Consider the following 20,273-nt stretch of genomic DNA (forward strand, 5'->3'; position numbering starts at 1 on the left):
GCCTAGAATATAAAACCATTTTTGGGTTAGACCCTCCCCCTGTAAAATTCCACCAATAACGTACAAATTATTGACGTCCTACCATGAAATGTGTTTCAAATAGAAATGATGATATTCCACGTTCATATTGATTCAATGCGATTTTCTTTTTTGCAAATTAATCAAGGAAGTAAACCAAGAACACAAGCAGAAACTAAAGGCAGGGGACAATTAAAGGTGAATTGTATTAGAAGGATAATTTTTTAAGTAAAATCATAAACATTTGATATTTTGTGGAGACCAATAGTACTCCCCCCTCTGACTTACACGTGCCTATATTGTGCATTGCGTCATCTTATGAGCACAGCATCCCTGGATACATTTGAAAGCGGCCACCATGTTTATTGATTTACCAAGTAACTACAGAGATTTCAGTGAATGTCCATTGATAAATAAACGAAAAAAGTAGCTTCCATTTCCGGTAGTACATACCATAGTTCTACTAGGTTGTTCCTGCAGTACCAAGCACAGTAAAAATGAATTCTAACTATTTGAATTGGTTAAGTGAAAACTTACACAGCCATATATGTATTAAGAAATATGGAATTCCATTTGTAATGGCCAAAACCACCGTATATGATTATGCAGTTTTTGGTAATAGTGGGTTTCATATTAAAAAGAGAAACATTTGGAAAATCAGCCAAAAATATTTGTAGCCCAACAACTCTTTTCACGTTTTAGAAAGCTAGCAGAGTAACTAGTATTTCTTGGCTATATATTGATATAACAAAAATGAAAACTTTCTTTTCTTTGTTAATTAATGCACGCAGTTTCTGAAAGCAATATAGCTACCATGTAAATCAAGAAAAAGACCTTTAAAGACCAGTGTCAGGCAGGGTTGCCAACAGCGGTACAATTGTACCATTTTGGTACATTTCACATCTAAACGTTCATTCTGGTACAATCACAAATTCCCTGGTACATTTTGCAAAATGTGGTACAATATGGTACAAAAAGATTTGTTTGGGCGTCAGGACGCAGCGAGCGGAGGGAATTGTAGTTTTTATTTGTTTTCTCTCCTAGAGTTTTAAGTTTTCCTTTACACATTTGTTTAAGTGCCTGTTATTGGCCTCTTGTGGTCATAATATACCGTAAAGCAGCACACCTATCTGTACGGTAAGTACAAAATAGGTGAGCAGCTATTTGGGGGAGTGACACCAAAATGGTCTCTGCAGGGGAAAGGAGGTCTCCCAGATGTCTTTGAAAGAAGATATCTGATACTTTGTTATCTTTATTGTAATGTAATTTTCTGATCGTCCATGTGTTGTGCGTAGCAAAAAAATGTTTCGTCTTGCCCGTAGTACAACACGCAAAAAAATAGATATAGTACAATTTTTTTTTATCAGTGGCACAATTTTAGGGCGTTTTGCGGTACTTTTTCTCGCGAAGCGTCTGCAACACTGGTGTCAGGTACGGTTTCCATAGTGTCGTTTCCGGTTGAGACCTAGAACGAGCCAAGTAACACAACGGAATACAAGCCCTAGTGCAATAGCACTTTAACCGGGATTCAGATATAGATGGGTATATGCAAGCAGGAAGCATGTGGAATACAAACTAGAATACAATTGGATTGCATTTTGATTGGTTCGTTTGAAGTGTGTGTTAAATTTTTAGTTTAATAGAATCGTTGTAAAGCAGGATATTAGAGTCAGAATTGTTTTAAAAGCTAGATTTTTGGGTTGCTGTTTCAAGAATCACGGTTTCAGCAAAACAAGAGTAAGTTTTAGACAATAGAAAATGCTTCCCCCTCCCTAGGTTTTGGTGAGACTGAAATCAGAGCAAAATAGTATTTCATTTTAGCTGTACGAGAGGAGAATGAAGGCTAATCCCGATACAAATATGACTGTCATATTTTTGTTCCTCCCGTCACGTTCGAAACTGTTAAGTCCTGGTATAAACTTTAAGAACTTAAGATTACATAAATACGTGAAAAAATTGGTACTTAAGCATTATACGAGAAATACTCGAGAAGTGAGGTTTGGTTATTGCTAATGAAATATAACTAAGTAAGATAAAAATGTAATAGTTATGAAACAAATTAGGAGTATACATTTGCACATTAAGGGGAGGGGGGTCAGACATAGCATATATTAAATACGTAACCTAAACAAACCTATTCTAGCCTAACCAAAATACCAACTAAAAATTTAATTAAAATACAACTAGTAGCCGAGTTACGTGTATAAGCCTATTATTATATATATATATATATATATATATATATATATATATATATATATATATGTATACTCCTAATTTGTTATATATATATATATATATATATGTATATATATATATATATATATATATATATATATATATATACATATATATATATATATATATATATATATATATATATATATATATATATATATATATATATATATATAAATATATATATATATATATATATATATATATATATATATATATATATATATATATATATATATATATATATATATATATATATATATATATATGTATATATATATATATATCTATATATATAAAAATAAGTTGTCTGTGGATCTGTGGATCAGGTGACGTAAAAAACGTAAAAAAAAGGTAAAAAACTAAAAACTAAAAAAAAAACTGACAAAACTAAAAAAAGGCAAAAACTACAAAAAAAACTAAAAACTAATAAAAAAAATAAAAAAGCTAAAAAACTAAAAAAACTAAAAAAACTAAAAAACTAAAAACTAAAAAAAAACTAAACTAAAAACTAAAAAAAAAACTTAAAAGAAAGGAAAAAACTGAAAAATAGAAGAGAAAAAGAAAACTAATAAAATTAATAAAAATAAAAAAAAATAAAAAAGATAAAAACTAAAAAAGTAAAAAGAAAAAACGAAAAAAAACTGAAAAAGCTAAAAAAAAGGTAAAAACCAATAAAAAACTAAAAAGAAAAAAAAGGAAAAAAACTAAAAAAATTTTCATCTAAAAAACTAAAAAAAATTAAAAAAGGTAAAAACTAAAAGAACTAAAAAAGAAAAAAAAACTAAAAAAAGGAAAAAAACTGAAAAATAAAGGAGAAAAAGAAAACTAAAAAAATATAAATAAAAATAAAAAAAATTAAAAAGATAAAAACTTCAAAAAAAACTAAAAAGAAAAAATAAAAAGCTAAAAAACCTAAAAAAAGGTCAAAACCAATAAAAAAAAAACTAAAAGGAAAAAAAGGAAAAAATTAAAAATTTATTTCATCATATACCAATTCAAAAACGAATGTATACCGGGATGACGACCGGGACACAGGGAATATAAATGACGACCGGGACGCAGGGCTACAACTACAACGGTGACGCCGAAAAATAAGTTGTCTGTCTGTCTATGGATCTGTGGATCTGTGGATCAGGTGACGTAAAAAACGTAAAAAAAGGTAAAAAACTAAAAACTAAAAAAAAACTGAAAAAACTAAAAAAAGGCAAAAACTACAAAAAAAACTAAAAACTAATAAAAAAAATAAAAAAGCTAAAAAACTAAAAAAACTAAAAAAACTAAAAAACTAAAAACTAAAAAAAACCTAAACTAAAAACTAAAAAAAAAAAATTAAAAAAAAGGAAAAAACTGAAAAATAGAAGAGAAAAAGAAAACTAATAAAATTAATAAAAATAAAAAAAAAATAAAAAAGATAAAAACTAAAAAAGTAAAAAGAAAAAACGAAAAAAAACTGAAAAAGCTAAAAAAAAAGGTAAAAACCAATAAAAAACTAAAAAGAAAAAAAGGAAAAAAACTAAAAAAAATTTCATCTAAAAAACTAAAAAAAACTAAAAAAGGTAAAAACTAAAAGAACTAAAAAAGAAAAAAAACTAAAAAAAGGAAAAAAACTGAAAAATAAAGGAGAAATAGAAAACTAAAAAAATATAAATAAAAATAAAAAAAATTAAAAAGATAAAAACTTCAAAAAAAACTAAAAAGAAAAAATAAAAAAGCTAAAAAACCTAAAAAAAGGTCAAAACCAATAAAAAAAAACTAAAAGGAAAAAAAGGGAAAAAATTAAAAATTTATTTCATCATATACCAATTCAAAAACGAATGTATACCGGGATGACGACCGGGACACAGGGAATATAAATGACGACCGGGACGCAGGGCTACAACTACAACGGTGACGCCGGGGGCACAGGGGGGACATAAATGACGACGGGGACACAGGCAATGTTCGATTAGCAATCACCATCAACAAAGCTCAAGGGGCAACAAAGCTCACCATCAAACAAAGACGAACGGGACGCTCAAAGAGAAATTACAGACTGAAACACTGGGACACAAATGACGACCGAGATACTGGGAATATAAATGACGACCGGGACACAGGGAATGTTCAATTAGCAATCACCATCAACAAAGCTCAAGGGCAATCATTAGAATCATGAGGTATATGTCTGAATATGGATTGTTTTTCCCATGGACAATTATATGTTGCATGTTCAAGAGTCGGTAAACCTGACAATCTAAATAAATGACGACACTCAAAGAGAAAGCGACCGGGACAAAAGGAATGTTCGATTAGCAATCAACAAAGCACCGGGACACAGGGAGTATAAATGACGACCAGGACATAAGTAAAAAAAAACTAAAAAAACTAAAAAAAAGGTAAAAACTACAAAAAAACTAAAAAGAAAAAAATATATAAAATACGATGGATATATAAATGACGATGGCGACTCAGGGAATGGTCGATTAGCAATCACCATCAACAAAGCTCAAGGGCAATCATTAGAATCATGAAGTATAGATCTGAATACGGATTGTTTTCCCATGGACCATTATATGTTGCATGTTCAAGAGTCGGTATACCTGACAATCTATTTATATGCACAGACAATGGGACAGCAAAGAATGTTGTATATTCGCAAGTTTTACGTAGTTAAAAACATATATATATATATATATATATATATATATATATATATATATATATATATATATATATATATATATATATATATCTATATTCACAGGTGGGACATAGGGACACAACTACAATGGCGCGTAACTAATATGGCGCGTAACGACTTACGCGCGCGGGGGGGCTTGGGGGGGGGCGCGAAGCGCCCCCACCAACTAGGTGTTGGGGTGGCGCGAAGCGCCACCCCAACAGCTAGTATATATATATATATATATATATATATATATATATATATATATATATATATATATATATATATATATATATATATATATATATATATATATATATATATATTTATATTTATATATATTTGTATTGCTAATCCATATGATAAAATCCTGGCCAGTGAATGCCAACTTCCGGAAAGTATGCACAACAGGCTTGGCGTGCCAAGCGTGATGGAAGTGTGCAAATCGTGGTGAAAACTGCGGAACTATGTTGCACACTTGGTGTTGTGAGATGACACCAAGTGGAGGGAAGTAGGTATCTCCTTGGATCGTGGTACTAGTATTATTTAGGTATATCTCACCATCCGTGGGCCAGTTCTAAAATTCTGCAAGTATCTACAGTAATTTATGATAGTGTCTCCGGTTTTCTTAGAAAAAAAAATCGAAGGGCTCGTTTGACCTCTCCCCCAGAAAAAATAATATGTGCAATATTTTCTTGGTTCGCCCGAGCTACATACTGTCCCTTTCATACATTAATTAATTTTATGTTCAAAAGTCTAATGAGGTGTTTTGAAAAGAAGAACCAGTCATTGATTCAGTTTTGAGCTACAAAGCCAATTGGTTTTGTACAGGATTCTTTATATGTCGCGGTGGCCCTACTTTAACGATTATTAACGTTTGTACCCTTTCTGATGGGCCTAGATTCAAATTATTATTAAGCACATAATGCATTTTGATTATGATTGCTGGTATGTACTCCAGACCAAAAGTTACCATTATCTCGGTTTAGTTCAATCATTAGTTATACAAAACAGCAAAATGTCAGAATAATTGATCGTCTTCATAGCCTTATTCTTATTAATTATGAAATACCACCTTCTAAATTTTATACCTTCAAAGAATTCTAAATTATTAAAAATGCGAGAAGAATACAAACTAGTAACAAGATAAAGATGAGGGATATTTAGACTAGATTTTAGTCTTACTACTGATTTGTATTCTAGCAACCGAGGAAAGAGAGAAGTTTTGTCGGCTATACAAATGGAAATTATAAACAGGTAAGCCGTTTTGCTAAGGATGTAATTTTGTTGGGGGAGTGTTGTTGTTTTCCTCTTGTGCCTATGGACCGAAAACTGGGGCAAAACACGTGTGGTAAAAACTGCTTTCTTAAAGTTTTTTTTTATTGAAAACTTAATGAATCCTTACTGTAATTGGAAAAAGAAAATTTTAACTTATAATACCCGTATCCGTCTGTTTCAATATGGGGGCCAATCCGATTGCAGCTCCTTGACTTGCTTCTTCGATACAAACAGACGCTAATTAAGAGAGGGAATCGTAAAGGCTGTGATCTCCCCCTCTTCCCTCCCAGCAACGTTTTAAACGACGCGAGATGTATGTTTACGATTGTATAATGGCTTATATACTCCTTTAAAATAAGACTTTAAACAGTAGCGACGAATGTTTCTGAATTTTTTCCGATTAGCGACGAATTCCTGTGGGGGAGGAGTCGTTATTTTCCCTCCTGTGGCTCAAGAGTAATTAAACATGGATCGAAAACAGGGGGCAAATCACGAATGGTAAAAACAGGTTTCTTGCAGTGTTGCTTCCTCCCAAAGAATGTGACGTTTCTTTGGTTTGGCATTTTTATTTTGAGTTTTCATCACTCACTCTTATATTGGGATTTTTTTGTTTTTCAATTTAATAAATTCGTAGCTGGAAAAATACGGTTTTACTTGTAACACTCCAATCATACCGTCATAACTTGTCTTTTGGATACCACCGGACGCTTAGTCAGAGAGATAATCGGAAGGCCCTTGATGTCCTCCCCCTCCCCTGCAACTTTTTAAATGGCGTGGGATGTGTGCTTCTGATTGTATGGCGGCTTAAACGCCCCTTTAAAATATGACTTAAAATAATACTGAATACTTTAAATAGTTTAAATAATGCCAGACGCTTAGTCATAGAGATGGTCAAAAGGCCCGTGATCTCGTCCACCTCCCCTGCAATGTTTTAAATGACGTGAGATTTGTGTTTCTGATTGTATGGTGGCTTAAACGCACTCTTTAAAGTATGATTTAAAATAATACTGAATACTTTAAACACTTTAAATAATACCAGAAGCTTAGTCAGAGAGATGGTCGGAAGGCCCATGATCTTATCCCCCTCCCCTGCCATTTTTTAAATGACGTGAGATGTGTGTTTCTGATTATATGGTAGCTTAAACGCCCCTTGAGAATAGGACTTTAAAGGAGGGGGGTGTGCCACGCTCCCCTGTAATTTTTTAAATATAGTGAGATGTGTGTTTCTGATTGTTTTTTTTGGCTTAGACGCCCTTTTAAAATAGGACTTAAAATAATACCGAATACTTTAAGTGATACCGGACGCTTAGTCAGAGAGATGGTCGAAAGGCCCGTGATCCAGTCCCCTCCCCTGTAATGTCTTAAATGACATGGAATGTCTTTTTCTGATTGTATGGTGGCTTAACCGCCCATTTAAAATAGGACTTAAAATAATATTGAATATTTTAAATACTTTAAATAATACCAGACCCCTAGTCAAAAAGATGGTTGAAAGGCCCGTGATCTCGTCCCCTTCCGGTGTAATTTTTTAAATATAGTGAGATGTGTGTTTCTGATTGTTTTTTGGCTTAGACGCCCTTTTAAAATAGGACTTAAAATAATATCGAATACTTTAAGTGATACCAGACGCTTAGTCAGAGAGATGGTCGAAAGGCCCGTGATCCCGTCCCCTCCCCTGCAATGTCTTAAATGACGTGGAATGTCTGTTTCTGATTGTATGGTGGCTTAACCGCCCATTTAAAATAGGACTTAAAATAATGTTGAATACTTTAAATACTTTAAATAATGCCAGACGCCTAGTCAGAAAGATGAACGAAAGGCCCGTGATCTCGTCCCCCTCCCCTACAATTTTTGAAATATCGTGAGATATATGTTTCTGATTGTATGTTGGCTTAGACGCCCCTTTGAAATAGGACTTGAAATAATCCTGAATACTTTAAATAATACAAAACGCTTAGTCAGAGGAGGTTCGAAAGGCCCTTGATCTCGTCCCCCTCCCCTGCAATGTTTTAAATGACGTGGGATGTGTGTTTCTGATTGTATGGTGGCTTAAACGCCCATTTGAAATACGACTTAAAATAATACTGAATACTTTACACACTTTAAGTAATACCAGATGGTTAGTCAGAGAGATGGTCGAAAGGCCCGTGATCTCATCCCCCTCCCCTGCAATTTTTTGAATGATGTGAGATGTGGGTTTCTCATTGTATGGGGACTTAAACGCCCCTTTAAAATAGGACTTAAAATAATACTGAATACTTTAAATAATACCAGACGCGCAGTCAGAGACATGGTTGAAAGGTCCATGATCTTGTTCCTCTCGCCTGTAATGTTTTAAATGATGTGAGATGTGTGTTTCTGACTGTATGGTGGCTTAATATCCCCTTCAAAAAATAATTTAAAATAATACTGAATACTTTAAATACTTTAAATAATACCAGACGCTTAAAATAGGACAAAATAATAATTGCTGACTTAAAATAATAATTGCAAATACGTTCCCGCGCAATATTGGCTCCTGAAACTAGTTGGGAGGGGGTAAATAATTGCGTTTCAATTGTTCTAAATCGATTAGCTTTAAGATTTTTGCTCGACAGCATATTGGCACTCTTCGAGCTAAAACTCCTGTTTTGGCCCTTAAAAATGTCAAAACACCATTAAATGGCAGAAATAGCCACTTGGCTGTTACGCGATCCCTTTTGTTAATTAGAGAGGATATAAGAGCTATAAAATCTCGTTCAAATGAACTCTGACGTGATAAATTGGGCTTAAGGAAATATCTCCCGTGTCTCTATTTATAGCCAAATTTCTGTTTATATGTTTTTTTTTCAATAGATATGTTTTACTTCAATAGATAAGTCCATGAGATTTGGAAATAAAATGACAACTTTGATTCAGCTCTGGCCAGCATATATACGAAAATTCTGACCATTTAGTTATTTTTGAAGAAGCAACTTTAATATCTACCGTAAATGGCCAACCGCAATCTTTTAAAGAGGCAATTGAGATATAAAAAAAAACAAAAAAAAACAATAAACAGAAATTTGACTATAAATAGAGACACGAGAGATATTTCCTTAAGCCCAATTTATAACAACTTAATATTAAAAGACTCTATCAATATTTTCCCCAAGTCTAATTTAAAACAGCCTGTCCGCATATCTAATAAAAACCGAAATTATAAACAGGCGAAATCTGTTGCAAGGCAAAGGATACTTATTCAATCTAATTGGTAACTTCTCTTTCATTGATCTCAAGTTGTTTTTTTGTTTTTTTGTTTCAGTGTCCTTTCTCCTCTCGTAGAGTTCACTTAGAAGGTTAGATTTTATTGTTCTTTTTTTTCCTCTCTCTTTTTTTTTGAGCACCGAGGATGACCTGGCGGAGGTCCTTGTCGAAATATAAAATATGACCTTTCTTGTTTTCATGCGTCTGATTTGAAAAATTGTGCGCAGCCGCTTAAAAAAGAAGCGCCCAAATGGCGCAAATGTGTCCAATATGGCAACTCTGTTTTTACTAGGTTTGTAAGGATGTAATCTTCGTGCGTTTCAATTGCATCCATCTCTTTTTCATTATAATTTCATAACATTACTTTTAAAATGTTTCAGACTGATACTAATATTAATGATGACAATGATGCACAGTTACTTCACCAAAAATGTGCCCAAATATTCTTTTGCAAAAGTTACTATAAAAGTAAATTCGAAGCTACTTTTCGGTCGTTCCCGCTACTACGACAACGTCAACTGGAACAAAAAAGTTAGTTTTTCTTAATTTTTTGATGAACCTGGAATGCAGCCTTAGGCTAGAACTGATCACTTGTTTGTTGAACAACTGCATGTGTAATTTTTCGTCAGCCAAGAAGCTTTGCAGCGTCTAACTTCAGAAAAGCTAGGTCATATCAAGAAACTATTTCGGGAAGAATTTGGTAACTTCTGAAGATAGGTGGCAAACAGGGATAACAAAGATTGGATTATAGACTTTTCCACGCTTTGCTAGAAGTTTCCAGACTGGCGCTGCGTTTTTGTATGAGGCAGGGTAATATATAATACTTAAAAGAGGTTTCGTTTGCTAGTAAATCCTTTAAAATGAAGTACGAATTACTTGTTTCATAAAGTAAGTTGTAATGTTCATAGAAAAGGTTTGAATAGATACTGGTTAATTCCTTAAATGGTTAAGTGTGATAAAATATCAATGGCTGAGAAATTATTGCGTTTGCGCTCATGCTTCAGGTTGTATTCTCTATTACAAACTAAGGAACTACCCCAAGCTACCTCTCAATTATTAAGAACGTTCCATAGCTAACGACCATAGCTACATTCACTTCAACACGGACTTAAGACGAAATTTTAATAATAACTGTAGACACCTTGAGATTGGTTTTTTGTTTTTTTTTGGATAGGTCCTTCGCTCGGGGATGTTTTTGCTAAATGTACATAGAAAATCAGAAGGTATTGGCCTATAACTGAAGGTGCTGGACTTATTTAATTGGCAGTGTTTACACCATATGTGTGAGGCAGTGCAAGCAAATCTCGCGAAAATTAAGAGACATTAGATTTACCCTAGTTGTGAAAAACTAGGGAAAATTTCAAGACTGTTTTGGACTCGAGCTCAGTTACCCAGGGGGCACGTGCATGGATCAGAGACAGTGTCAGACGCACAAAGTTGCCTGTGACCAAGGTTGTGACCACGGTCAGTTCCTAACTGCTATAGTTGCCCAAATTTATGTTTAAAAATATTCTTACATATATTTTGATGTGAGACACTTTATGTAATTGCATTTTAGATGTCTATTTTTTCAATTTGGTCATATAAGAGAAAAAGTGCTACATTCAATGTAGCACGTGCTACAGTGCAACATTTGATGAAATAGTGCCAAGATACCACTTTCTGCTATAGATGACAACCCTGTTCGCGAGAAAGAGAGAAAGAGAGAGACAGGGTGAGAGAAAGACAGATACACATTTCTGTGACCTAATTCACAGAGGTGAAGGGAGGGGTAAAATATAATTTCGCTGGACTTGAGTATAACGGTTTGACAGAACTGAACAAATAGAATAGAGAGAGAGAGAAAGAGACAGGAGAGAGAGAAAGAGACAGGAGAGAAAGAGAGTGAGAGAGAGAGAGAGAGGGACTCTCGGTTAACATTAAGTAAATTCCACCACTCCTTTCCTCGCTCTCAAGTGCGGTGTCCCTCTCTCAAATGCATGAATGTAGAGAAATTCCACGTGTGCTGTTCTAAAGAGGTCAATAAATATCACGTTATAGTTCTAGAAATATTAGGAAATAATTTTACTCTCGTTGACTGGCTTCCATAATTTTCAAATGTATGGTTTCTTTTCTTACAGAAACGAACAAATCAGTCGATGGCAAATGCTAAAGTAAGTGGGAAACCTAGCCTGGAATTGTATAAGCCTCCAAGTAAGTACTAGTCTTTTCAAGTATTTCAATGTATTTTCAAACTGATTATTGACTGACCTTGTTCTAATCAGCTTATCTTCCCTGATTTTGGACTTTTTTAAATTATGTACAAACTTCAATTTAGCATTTGGACCAAAGAGTATGGGTAACTTATAAGAGTGGAAACTGGCTCTAGTATCGACAAAAAAACAAAAGCGCCATCTAGCTTTTGGCGACATTTGGCCTTTATTCAAGCTTTGCAGTCGTTTTTATGTCTGGAACTGAGATCAGACACTTGTCACTACACTAATTTTACCAACTACACAAATTGAATTAATTATTCTTATTATTACACTGAAAATATGTCAAGGGTTGCCAAATGCTAGATGGCATCGAGGGTATTTTGTCGACACTAGCACCAGGTCCCACTCTGTAGGTTACCCGTACTCTTTGTTTGGATTCTATAGACACAAAGAGGTGAATTGAACCACTAGAGCTCCATTTTTGCAAAAAGCCTTGTCTAGTCACTTGTCTCTTCCAGAAGTGCTGAGCGAAAAATTCAGTCGACAGCGATTCAGCCATTTATAAATTCAAAATGACGCTGCCCAAGGTCTCCCTCTGCCGGTAATTTGGGGATATATTCTTTTATGATTGACAGACACCCACGGATTCGTGAAAACATCTCAGGCAGTCTACATTGAGTGTTCAACCGCAATGGCTGCTTTTGTTCTGTCTTATGTATGTGAAAGAATATGAGAAGGGATCTCTTACAAAAAGATACAAACCCTGTCAGTTCAGTAGACTAATAATTAACTTATTACAAGATTTGTAGTAAATTTACCAATTACTATATATATATATATATATATATATATATATATATATATATATATATATATATATATATATATATATATATATATACTACAGGTGTTTAAAAAATGTAACAAGACATATGAGCGCTTATGGCTGAAAGATATCATTCCACTGAAGACCCCTCCTGACATGTGCCCAAGGGCGGTTTGGGAAACGGAACCGTGGCATTGCCTGACTCCTCAGCTATGACTGTGGTTGCATATGCCATGGGAGGCATATGTTTCATAATGGTTTTTTCCCAATAATAAATAAATAAAAATAAAATATAAGTAATATACATAAGCAAGTATAGAATAAGTACCACATTTATTCCACAGATTGAAAAACTGTACTTTTTATATATTTTTATTTTCTATATTTTTACTCAGAATAAATGCAAAAGCCATTCCCGAGATCACTTTAGCTTCTTCTCTAAAGGACCTTATTAGACAGTTATACCATCATTCGAAATGCATTCAGAGATGAAACAATGAAAGCTTAAAAATGGGGTCGATGGTCTCTTGCTTCATATGTCTGCCTTCTGTGCTGCAGTACAGCTATTTACGAGACGCTCAATTTACGCATGATAGACTAAGGCCAAAACACATTCTTTCGTCAAAACATTTGTTCCATGAATTTCTTGGTTATGGTATGCTTGTACATGATAGGTTCAATTCCATGACTATGATATGTATGGTAGATTGAGTTCCATTGGTACTCCATTCGATTTCATATTCCCAAGGCATGCGTCACAGTTTTACTATGATATGCGAACCAAATCCATTTTCTTTTAAAACAACGTCCTTTCAGGTATGCGAACGAGCGACACAGACAACATGCCGAACGAAGCAGATTTTTCCCATAATGGAGGTGCTCAACGCTCTAAGTCAGGTGCAAATATAGACAAAGGATCTATTTTAGTGCGCAGCAACACTTCTACACACTTTTATAAGAACCAAATGGTGCCTTACGTTGTGCCTATGCCTATTCTCACCGCCCCGCGTGTCCACTTCCAGCCAATGGAGAACATCAACTACCGCCAAGTGCCACCAAGAATGATGAAGAGCAAGACGTCTTTAAATTTGTATAGTAATCAATCAGTAATAGATACATCTATACCTCCACCACCCCTAATGCAGCCTGTTGCTACTACACAACCAGTGCCTTCCTTAAAACGGTCTAAAAGTGTTGGCTGTGGCTCTGATCTGGCTAATAGAAAAGATAAAGAGATAGAGTTTCCCGATTTGGGAGCTATGAGTCCTGAAGCACTCGCTTGTTTGAAGAAAGTGTTTGAAAACCCATCGAGAGCTAGTGCCAGAACCATTATGGATGGAGTTCGCCATCTTTTTACCAAGCTTGTAGAAAGCCCTAAACTGGCTAATGTTGCTGCCCGACTTTGTATTGCTATCATCGAAGTAAGTAAAACATTTGTTAATACTTCACTTAAAAACATATTTTTGTTCGTTTCTCATTGGGTATATGGGTATTCCAATGGTCTTCTATCTTCCAAGGTCCGTATATTGATATGCAAGCTGTGTTCTGTCAATAAAGAAAGGATCCTGAAGCTTTCTTATAATCTGGTTATTTGTGGTCTACAATGGACTCGTAGGCCATGCAGGATTGTTTTGTGGGGGCATTAGTAAAAAAAAATTCAGTTATTTGAACAAGAAGAGCCCAGAAATTCAGCACCCTTAAATTGAATTCTGTTGCTGGTCCATTAATTTGTACTAAAAATAGTACTGGCATATTCAAGCGTTACCAAGACTTTTTTCTGTTTTTTTATAAGCGTTTTTTAAGCCTCTTCTTCCCATAAAGAAGAAATGCAAGAAGATCGCTTAAGATAGTTTCGGCTGAGATTTTATATATTCAATGGTCCGGGAATATCCCAAATCGATTTGGGTGCTAACCTGGTAAGGATACAACCAGGGTACAAGCTCTTTCCATTAAGATTCTTGTGGGTTTCAAATTATCATTTTTAGGATCTGCCATTTGGTACAAAATCGAAACTCTGTTTCGTTTTGGAACGACCCTGATGGGTAGGCCTAATGCTAAGATTGTTGTAAAATATTCTTAATTCCTGTGTCTTGGATCAGTTTTTATAATGAAAAAAGGAATCACGTATGCAACAGCACAAACAAATAAATAAACATACACCATAGAAAAAAAAGACAGAAGGAGAAAAGGAAGACTATTTAAAGTATTTTCTGTTAACATCCTAGATTTCGATCGGTTTGACAATCTTATGTAAAACAAAATACAAATTGGGTGTATTTTCAAATTTTACAAAGAAATAATTTTTGAAAAGTTTTAGCTCGAAAGCTACTCGTCGAGTCATTAACAAATCCTGGTAACCAAAAGTAATTTGGACTAAAGCTATTTGTCTGGGCTATCTTTATGATGTGTCATCCAAAACATCTAAAATTTGCAAATGGGATATAGAAGGATATAGTACCGAAGGATATAGAATCAGAAGGATATATCAGAAAGGATATAGTACCTAAATATTTTCAAAATGTATACTTTATATGTTTGAGCCGTTTTTCCTTCCACGTTTAAAGTTTTTTGTGCAACAACCTTCGCACCTAATTAAGGGCGTATCCAAGATTTTCGTGGCGGAGTTTTACAAAAAAATTGTTTATATGCATATATAAAAAAACTTGTTTATATGCATTTTGGTGCGTTTTCACAAGTCGGACATTTTTTTTTAGAAGGGGTGGGACAAACCTGCTACCCCTACCCCCTCCTGGATATGGTCTTGTATCTAAAGATCCATAAACGTTCCTTCGCTATTGAAACCTCTTTTCATTCGCTAAGTTTACGTCTCTTTTTCATTATAGACCACCAAAGTAAACAAAAACGGAATTTCACATACATATTTATGTCTGGAAAACTGAGCCAAAAGTAATCGGAACAGTAGGGGAATATACATACCAAAGAAAAAATGCGTGTTATTTTCAGAAATTGATCTCCCTATAGCTATTAGGAAAAGGAATGTTGATTAAGAAGAAATCTTTAAACACAGATAAAGATCCTCTGAGCCATTGATGGCACATGGGTGTTGATAGCCACGACAGGGTATTGTCGAGGTTTCAGTTGCTGGGTATTTTTCAATAAATATGAGTAGCAAGCCTGTTGTCAAATCATTTGGTAGCGGGAATCGAACCCCAGTCCATGAATTGCCAAGCCAAACAGCAATCTACTGCGCTACCATTGTTAGAAATCTTCAGGTTATTTTTTATACCACCCCTCCATATTTCAAGATTCCTACGATTTTCTGGGTTATGTTAGATTACGTTTTAAAAGTCGCCGGTTTTTATTCATGTCCTTTTGTCATTAGTCATAGTAACATCATCTCGCGAGAAGATTAGTGCTTCCTGAACTTCCAAGGAGAAAACAAAACCAACCTATTAAGCAGAATTCACATGTCTGTTTAGATAAGCATCACGATCTTAGCATAAGCATTACATGCCAATCAGAATTTAATTCCTTTTTTGTAAACAGGCCTGATTGGTCCAAAACGATGATGGTGAGGAATTCATGTCTTGCTAAGCGCATTTTTATTTACTTATTTTTTTATTTGAAACTCACGAATGAATTTAGATAATGACGCTGTGGATATAGATGGATAGATAATTTATTAGTGACTGAACCGGAAACCCGGTATTTCACATCTACAACTACAAAGACTGTAAAATGACACTAAATAGAGAGAAACAAACACAACAAAAACCAGAAAGAAAAATAAGCGAAAAAGGACTACGAACTGTACTAAATAATCACTTTAGAAAACAACTATGAATATTGATCAAATCAAACCGTATTAAACAGTTCGTGGTAACGAACTGTAGTAAGGAGCGACCCGGCTCAATAGTAACCAAAACTCTAAAAAATGGAATTTTGATACCAATAGTTACATCAAAAGAATCGCATTTTAATGCTGATTTTAAATATATAAGTTTCATTAAGTTTAATTTACCCATGATTCAGCGTATCAGAGAACCTTACTGTACAAGTTTCAAGCTCCTATCTACAAAAATGTGGAATTTTGTATTTTTTGCCAGAAAATAAATCAAGGATGCGTGTTTATTTGTTTGTTTGTTTGTTGTTGTTTTTTGTTTTCTTTTTCTTTTTCCCAGGGGTGATCGTATCAACCCAGTGGTCCTAGAATTTTGCGAGAGGGCTCATTCGAACGGAAATGAAAAGTTCTAGTGCCCTTTTTAAGTGACCAAAAAATTGGAGGGCACCTAGGCCCCCTCCCACGCTCATTTTTTCTCAAAATTCTGAGATATCCATTTTATTCAGCACAGTCGAAAAAACTTATAAATATGTCTTTGGGGACGACTTACTCCCCCACAGTCCCCGTGGGAGGGGCTGCAAGTTCCAAATTTTGACCAGTGTTTGCATATAGTAATGGTTATTGGGAAGTGTACAGACGTTTTCAGGGAGATTTTTTGGTTGGGAGGGGGAGTTGAGAAGAGGGGGTTATGTGGGGAAAACTTTCCACGGAGAAATTTGTCATGGGGGAAATTATTTAAAAATATTTTTCTAGTATTATTTGAAAAAAATATGAAAAAAAATTTCAACTGGAAGTAAGGAGTAGCATTAAAACTTAAAACGAACAGAAAATATTACGCATATAAGGGGTTCACCTCCTCCTAATACCTCACTCTTTATGCTACAGTATTTTTAGTAGTTTCAACTATTTATTCTACGGCCTTTGTGATTCAGGGGACAAAATTTAAGCTATAGTGTAAAGAGCGAGGTATTGACGAGTGGGCGAACCCTCTCATATACGTAATAAAAACATACGAATATAGAAGTTTGTTATGGAAGCTAATTCATAAGTTACGTATATGTTTTACTAATGAAAACGTTCGTAAAAAACTAAACGTTCTAGTTGCCTTTTTAAGTACCCAAAAATTGGAGGGCAACTGATTCTCTTCCCCCTCCTTTTTTCTCAAAATCATTCGATCAAATTATGGGATTGCCATTTAGCCAAATAAACAAATATGCAAATTTCGCTTTAATTATTCATCTGCGGAGAGCCAAAATCAAAACATGGATTAACTAAAAAAAACATTCAGAAATTAAATAAAAAAAAAACAAGTTTTTTTTTTAACTGAAAGTAAGGAGCGACATTAAAACTTAAAACGAACAGAAATTACCCCGTATATGAAAGGGGCTGTTCCCTCTTCAACGCCCTGCTCTTTACGCTAAAGGTTTTACTTTTTTAAAAAGTAGAGTTGAGAGAAAGAATCAAACTTTAGCGCAAAGAGCAAGGCGTTGAAGAGGGAACAGCCCCTTTCATATACGGGGTAATTTCTGTTCGTTTTAAGTTTTAATGTCGCTCCTTACTTTCAGTTTAAAAAAAACTTGTTTTTTTATTTAATCAATAAGAAATTGAATCACTAGAGAACGAGTAAGTTTACAAACCAGAAAAAAAAATAATGAAATAAGAGTTAAGAGCTCATATGGCACTTGTGACGAGGCGAGAAGAGCTAAGAGCCAAGAGATCATATGGTATGAGCTCTAACAAAATTCTATGAATCAATAGATTGATTTAAAAAGGAAAATAAGAGGCTTAATGCCGGTCAGGATTTAAAATAAGAGCTCTGAGCCACGATGTCCTTCTAAATATCAAAATTCATTAAGATCCGATCACCCACTCGTAAGTTATAAATACCTAATTTTTTCTAATTTTTCCTCTCCCTTTAGCCCCCCAGATGGTCGAATCTGGGAAAACAACTTTATCAAGTCAAATTGTGCAGCTCCCTGACACGCCTACCAATTTTCATCGTCCTAGCACGTCCAGAAGCACCAAACTCGCCAAATCACTGAACCCCTCCCCCCAACTCCCCCAAAGAGAGAGAATCCAGTACGATTCTGTCAATCACGTATCAAGGACATTTGTTTATTCTATCCACCAAGCTTCATCCCAATTCCTCCACTCCAAGTGTTTTTCCAAGATTTCCCCCTCCAACTCCCCCCAATGTCAAACGATCTGGTCGGGATTTGAAATAAGAGCTCTGAGACATGAATTCCTTCTAAAAATCAAATTTCATTAAGATCCGATCATCTATTCGTAAGATAAAAATACCCCAACGTTTTCCAAAAATTCCGGTTTCCCCCTCCAACTCCCCCCAATGTCACAGGATCTGGTCGGAATTTAAAATTAGAACTTTAAAGCACAAGATCCTTCTAAATATCAAATTTCATTAAGATCTGGTCACCCTTTCGTAAGTTACAAATACCTCAATTTTCAAAATGACCCCCCCCCCCCCCAATTCCACCGAAGAGAGCAGATCCGGTCCGGTTATGTCAGTCACGTATCTTAGACAGGTTTCTATTCTTCCCATCCAGTTTCATCCTGATCTCACTGCTTTAAGTATTTTCTAAGGTTTCCGGTCCCCCCAACTGCCCCCCTCCTATTACACTTGATCCGGTTGAGATTTAAAATAAGACATCTGAGTTACGAGGTCCTTCTAGATATGAAGTTTCATGAAGATCCGATCACTCCTTCGTAAGTTAAAAATACGTCATTTTTTCTTATTTTTCAGAATTAACCCCCCCCCCCCCAATAGAGCGGATCCGTTCCAATTATGTAAATCACGTATGTAAGACTTTTGATTATTTTTACCACCAAGTTTCATCCCGATCCCTCCAATCTAAGCGTTTTCCATGATTTTAGGCTCCCCCACCCCAAACTTCCCCCAATGTCACCAGATCCGGTCAGGATTTAAATAAGAGCTGTGAGACACGATATCTTTCTAAATATCAAATTTCATTGAGATCCGACTACCCGTTCGTAAGTTAAAAATACCTCATTTTTTTCTAATTTTTCAGAATTTACCCCTTCCCCAACTACCCCAAAGCGAGCGGATCCGTTCCGGTTAGGTCAATCATTTATCTAGGACTCGTGATTATTTTTCCCACCAAGTTTCATCCCGATCCCTCCACTCAAGTGTTTTCCAAGTTTTAGGTTTCCCCCTCCCAACTCTCCCCCACTGTCACCAGATCCGGTTGGGTTTTAAATAAGAGCACTGATCCACGATATCCTTCTAAATATCAAATTTCACTAAGATCCGATCACCCACTCGTAAGTTATAAATACCTAATTTTTTCTAATTTTTCCTCTCCCTTTAGCCCCCCAGATGGTCGAACCTGGGAAAACGACTTTATCAAGTCAAACAGTGCAGCTTCCTGACACGCCTACCAATTTTCATCGTCCTAACACGTCCAGAAGCACCAAACTCGCCAAATCACTGAACCCCTCCCCCCAACTCCCTCAAAGAGAGCGAATTCAGTACGATTCTGTCAATCACGTATCAAGGACATTTGTTTATTCTATCCAACAAGCTTCATCCCCATTCCTCCACTCCAAGTGTTTTTCCAAGATTTCCCCCTCTAACTCCCCCCAATGTCAAAAGATCTGGTCGGGATTTGAAATAAGAGCTCTGAGACATGAATTCCTTCTAAAAATCAAATTTCATTAAGATCCGATCATCTATTCGTAAGATAAAAATACCACAATTTTCACATTTTCCAAAAATTCTGGTTTCCCCCTCCAACTCCCCCCAATGTCACAGGATCTGGTCGGAATTTAAAATTAGAACTTTAAAGCACAAGATCCTTCTAAACATCAAATTTCATTAAGATCTGGTCACCCTTTCGTAAGTTACAAATACCTCAATTTTCAAAATGACCCCCCCCCCCCAATTACACTAAAGAGAGCAGATCCGGCCCGATTATGTCAGTCACGTATCTTAGACAGGTTTCTATTCTTCCCATCCAGTTTCATCCTGATCTCACCGCTTTAAGTATT

The 20,273-nt window shown here is 35.0% G+C and overlaps 1 protein-coding gene across 1 annotated transcript in view; it reads left to right on the plus strand.

Moving 5' to 3' along the window:
* LOC136039788 (uncharacterized) overlaps positions 1 to 20,273 on the plus strand; it is a 65,141-nt gene that overhangs the window by 24,066 nt on the left and 20,802 nt on the right. Inside the window, exons 4-6 of the mRNA XM_065723663.1 lie at positions 6,125 to 6,178; positions 11,545 to 11,617; positions 13,262 to 13,866. Of these exons, the coding sequence (XP_065579735.1) occupies positions 6,125 to 6,178; positions 11,545 to 11,617; positions 13,262 to 13,866 (732 nt within the window). The remainder of the gene's footprint in view (positions 1 to 6,124; positions 6,179 to 11,544; positions 11,618 to 13,261; positions 13,867 to 20,273) is intronic.

The sequence above is a fragment of the Artemia franciscana genome, chromosome 20, assembly GCF_032884065.1.
Source record: "Artemia franciscana chromosome 20, ASM3288406v1, whole genome shotgun sequence".
Classification (NCBI taxonomy): domain Eukaryota; kingdom Metazoa; phylum Arthropoda; class Branchiopoda; order Anostraca; family Artemiidae; genus Artemia; species Artemia franciscana.